General features: G+C 44.9%; 1 protein-coding gene across 1 annotated transcript in view; it reads left to right on the top strand.

The window, feature by feature from the left end:
• The window catches only part of LOC104491763 (forkhead box protein P1-like), a 21449-nt gene that overhangs the window by 5278 nt on the left and 10711 nt on the right, over nucleotides 1–5460 (top strand). Inside the window, exon 3 of the mRNA XM_010134230.1 lies at nucleotides 1511–1658. Coding sequence (XP_010132532.1) covers nucleotides 1511–1658 — 148 coding nt within the window. The remainder of the gene's footprint in view (nucleotides 1–1510; nucleotides 1659–5460) is intronic.

Genomic DNA, 5460 nt, shown 5'->3' on the forward strand with positions numbered 1-5460 from the left:
TGGTTTGACACCATCAGGGAATGGGGCCAGCGATCCTCTGGCTCAGTGTCAAGGAAGGGCGACAGAAGGTTGGGGATCTGGCTGGGCTTGGTTTGTGGAAGTGTGCAGTTTTGTAAGAGTTAATTTTCTTTCCATAATCGTTAGCCATAATGTGTATAAGACCTCCACCTTGATACGATTCCTAGCAGATTAGGGATATTAGATAATTTCCTTCTATTTATTGTACCACTGCACTGTATTATCTTTCTATCACTCAGATAATTACTAAGGAAATCTACATTAATTTTTTTTGGCTAGCACAAGGAACTGCTAAACACTGGCATGATGTATTGATGTTTTACACAACAAAAGTTTTCCTCCTGTCATTGTACAATAAATAAAAAGATATTTATCAGAATGCAAAGCCTTTCATGGGTTTTAAAGAACAAAGCAAATAAAGTACAAGATGAGCATGGCAGCAAAACCTAGAGGCTTCCTTAACGGAACAGAATTAAGGACTCTGAAGCCTGGAGTACTGTACATATTAAACACTCACATTCAAGTAAGATGTTGTTTGCTAAATTATGAATGTGTGTAATTAAAATCTAGTGGCTGTTTCTATGAAAGATTTACAATGTTATTTCATCGTTTGTCATGGCTAATTAACAATATTAGATGAAGTTTTTCTTCTTCAAAGGTCTGATTTTTTCTCATTTATTTATGTCAGAAGTGATAAACAGAGTAGTTAAAAGCTTCTCTGGGTGCAGTAGTGAGAAAAGCAACATGTTCTTTTACACCTCGAAGGTTCAAGGTTCACATCCCTGTGGAGTAAAGCAACTCCATCTTCTTTCTAGTGAGAATAATTAAAATTTTCGAAGTGCAGAAGTAGCAGCCTTAAATACAGCACAGAATAATTCTGAGTATAACAGAGTATTGTGGGGCTTGATGGATGAATAAGGGAGAGTAAGTATAAAGTCCCATAAATTAAACCAGTCGTATTGCCTTAATAGTTGAGACAACCCTCGCATGAGCAAACAGAGCAGAGCGCAGGGTTGTTTTTCTTTACATCGGTGTGGGATGTGACCGCGTGGTGTGATTCTCACATTGTACATGTTCTTTGCCTCGAAGAGTTACCCCGGACTTTAACAGCTGCCAGCAGCGTTTGCTTTACCCGCCACTGAAATGCAGTTTCTTCTGGGGTAAAGCACGACCGTGCGGACCAGGGTGTTGCGGTAGCGTGGCCCAAGGAGCTCTGCATACGTCTGTAATTGGGGTGGCAGGAGGGTTTAGGTAGGACGAAGGCAGCCGCTGGAGGTGGGCATCAACCACAGCCCTCTAGTGCCTAAGTGTGCCCTGGGGTCTTTGGTGCGGGGTGGTGTTCTCGCTGGTGTGCCTTGGTACCGGACGACCGCAGTCAGCAGCTGAAGTGTGTCGAGACAAGCCCTGTAAATCCTCTGTAGTGCTTTGCTCTGTACTGATAAACGTGCATTTTTATTTAATTTTTTTTTTTCTTTTCCAGCCCCAGCAACAGCAGGTGGCTACACAGCAGTTGGCCTTTCAGCAGCAACTCTTACAGATGCAGCAGTTGCAGCAGCAGCACCTCCTGTCTTTGCAGCGTCAGGGGCTGCTGACGATCCAGCCCGGCCAGCCTACTCTGCCTTTGCAACCCCTTGCACAAGGTAGGTGAGGGGTTTGGGAGCTGCCGGCTGGCGAGCAAAGTGAGAGCATGCACACACACACACAAAACTGTGACTCAGCAGAAGAGAGGGAGAGATCTCCTAGGCCCGTAAAATAAAAAGCACAGAAAAATCCTCACAGGCAGGGTAGGCTTTATAAAGGTATTTTTCGAGAAGGGCAATGCTGAAATCGTGGACCGCGCTGGCTAGTGGGAGACAGGCAGTCTAGAGTCCCGCTTCCATTTGCATGGCTGTAGCTGGTCTGGTGGACTCGAAGCTGCTGCTTGTGCTAATCTGGACACAGAATCCTTCACAGGAGACGTCTTAATCGATCCTTGGTGCTGGGTTCGCGGCTAAGGGTAGTGTCAGAGCAGCTTTTCCTTTTCTAAGTGGGTTATTTGGGCCCTTTCCGGATCCTGGGGAGGAGCCAGGTGCAGAGGAGCTCTGATCCACACGCTGCCAAACTGCAGAAATGCGATTGCCCTTTGCTGCGGCTGGGAGGAGGAGGTGGCAGTGCCTCCTCTCCACAGCCTTCGTCTCACTGCCTGCGTAGCTTCATTCGTCCCTCCGCGCTGAGGCGAGTTGGGATTAACTGCGTTCGGTTTTAATGGTGTTACCGACAGTTAGGTCCTCCTACATCTTTAGTCAGTCCTGCACTCTGCAAGAAGTTACTGATTTGCTGAAATCCCTATTTAATTTTTTTAAAGATATCGATACATCGAAAGCAGTAACTACTTAAATCACAGTACTTTGGACAGTGATTATCACCTGGAGGTTTTTATTCTCTTTTCCTCTTTGGCTTGAATTTACTCATTTTTTGTTTGTTTATTTGCAAGCCTTGGGTTTGTCTGCAAGCCTTGGGACATTTGAACAGACTTGCCTGAGCTCTGGCGGCTGTGATGAAGGCAGGCTGCTTGAAGCTGGCGTGGCTCAGGGAAGACCAGACCTTTCAACCATGATGCTGGTATTTCTGAATAATCACGCCTTTTCCTTCCCTTGCCTCAAAATAAATTTAAACGTCCACCTCAACAACTTGAGTCAGCTCAGGTTGAGTGGTTTGGGCTCTTCAAAGCAGCCTTAGGGCTGCTGCTAGTTGCTAAACCAGATAATGAATTTATGTTCAGCTCTGTTTAGTTACATGGGGGAGGCAGGACAAAATCGCTTCTGTACTTCACCCTCTTTTTTTCTTGTGTAGCTCTAAAAGGAGAACAAGGTGGCTGGTGAATACATGGATTAAGGGGAGCAAAACTGGAGTCTGTTTTGCTGTATGGCTGGCGTGGTTTCTTCAGGGTTACACTTTCCGGTCCGATTTGAGTGCCTAACTCTTGTCTTGAGAGGCTGAGCTTTGGGGGACCAGAGGCCTCCCTCTGCAAGACTCAGTTGAGCTTTCCAGCATCCCAGAGCTGGAGATCTGATCTGGACTGGGCCTGTGGGTGAGTCAGAGGCTGATGAGCAGGAAGGTGGTGCCTGGTGGGAGCGGCAGGATCAGACCCGGGGTGATGGTTGATCAGTCACCATCGATGCCTGGTGCAGTGGGGAGAAGGCACAAAACGAGCCCGGGAAAAAGCGCATGGAGACAAAATGCCATTTATACTTGCAAAATGCCGTAACGTGCATTAATTACACCTCAGATTTATTGCTGGAAGCACCCCAGGCTGTTCCCACACAGCCACCGGCCTCAAGCCTCAACCTTTCTAATTTTTCCCACAGCTCCTATACCATTAGTTGGCTCGGTAAGGTTCATTGTATAGTACATCAGTTAAGCTGTCCAAAGGAGGGCAATTGGGCAGTGACAAGACACGCTCATGTGTAATGTGAAAGAAATGAATGTGGTGATGCATGAAGTGTAATCTGTGCGGGAACACATCGGAGACACCGGTAGGTAATTCAGCAGTGGTGGCAGTGATTGATACGGTTAGCAGGGTAGTGTAACTATTAGTCCTGGCGAAGAAGCGTATTTAAAACCTTAGGGGTGCTGGCTTGCACGCCGGAGACGACATAAGCATAAACAGAAGGGGCTGGTTCTTACGGGGAAGTGAGCTGCGAGCGTTGGGGGCGGCTGGAGCCGGGGGCTCAGCGGCGGGAGGAAAAAGTAACTCAAGGATTCAGGCAGGTTGCGATACAGCACAACGTTTTGTTTTTTTTTATCAGAGAGACGATGGCTTAAAACTGATGTCATTATGAGGTTTAAATCAACTTTCTGCTTGCTTGAACATGGTCACCTGGGTATGGAGGTACAAGGACACAAAGAGGTTGAGCAACTCTGTTTGTCTTTGAGCCGGTGATACCTGGGGTTGGGAAATTGAGTTCCAGGAGCAGTAATCTGTCAACTGTCCCCACAACATACATTTTTTAAACCTGCGCCTACATTTTCTTTCATAATGAAGAGGACTAGTTGTCCTGAAAAATGCAATGAAGAGCCAGGGCTATAGTTTAAAATAATTGGTAATGGACACTTCTTATTTTAAATAAAAAAGATATATATCATTTCCTTTTGTTTTCAGAACAGTTTGCCAGACTGAGACAAACCCTGTAAATGTGTGTATAAAAAAGAATAAAATCATCCCTCTAGTAAATGTAGCTATGAATTCAGTGCAGAGCGTTTTGCTTTTAAGTACCTGTAATAGTAATAAATGTTTCCAAGGAGAGAATGCTATTTCATCAGTGATATTTTTGTTAGGTTTTAGAACTAATACATTGTTTCAAGCTGTATTTGAGTTTCATTTCAGTTTTTAGTGCTCGCCTATTGTCTTACACAAAATAGCACATCCTTTAATGTTATATTTGTGTAATCTCCGCTGCTTTGTATTTAGGCACCTCTATAATCTAGATTTTACATCGTGACAATTTAAAAATAAACCACATTTCAGCAGCGTTCCGAGCAGCGAGAGCTAGATCTTTAGTATCTGCAAAATGAAATGGCAAATCACGCCTCAGATCACCAGTGAGTGAAAATAATAGGTCTGAGACGTCTGGGTGCCTGATTGCTCCCGTAGATTTGGCAGTTCCAGGTCTAAATCCTGTTACTGGTACGTACGAAGTTGGAGCCCCGGCAGCAGCGATCGCGGGTAATTGCAGCGCAGTTCTGGGAATCTGACTTAAAATTTAGCTCTCGCTGTTAAAATGAAACTGTTAAATGGTAAATTACATAATTTATTGTGAGTGTCCGTGGATCTGTTGGACTTGCTTTTGCCATTCGTTCTATTATTTTATTTAACCATTTTGCCGGGTGAGTAATGAGCGTACCTTTCAGCTGCCCAGGGTGACAGGCTGGTTAGGAATTCTCTCCAGAATTATTCTAAAAAGAGCTAAATTTGGGGAAGGAGGAAGAGAGGCTTTGTAAAAATTTTATTAATTACGCGATGGGTCGTGTGCAGACATGTATGGCATCATAGTTAACTCTTTCAATTAATGTCACCCAGCCTGAATCCTCCTCGTTATCTCCAGCAATTTTTCCCCACGCAACTGGGTACATTTTCTTTTTCTTTCGATCCGTGGCGTAGTTGTTGGTGCTAATATGAGTTACGCCGGTGTAGAAAGTTAGACCCAGCACCTTGCCTTCTGGAGAATCTGCAGCAAGGTGTGAATAGTGTGTGTGCGTTTATTTGAACAGCTGAAACACTTGCGTGATTTTCCTTGGGATAAAGCATTAGTCGATGCAGAAGTGACTGGGAGGAGAGGGGAAGGGGAGAGGAGAAAGGGGGACAGGGAGAGGGGAAGGGGTGCTAGCCTGTCTCTAATTTAAAACCCGCAGAAATCCAGATAGGGGGGCGATAGCAAAAAAAAAAAAAAAAACAAAAAAAAA

The sequence above is a fragment of the Buceros rhinoceros genome, unplaced genomic scaffold, assembly GCF_000710305.1.
Source record: "Buceros rhinoceros silvestris isolate BGI_N320 unplaced genomic scaffold, ASM71030v1 scaffold19114, whole genome shotgun sequence".
Lineage (NCBI taxonomy): Eukaryota > Metazoa > Chordata > Aves > Bucerotiformes > Bucerotidae > Buceros > Buceros rhinoceros.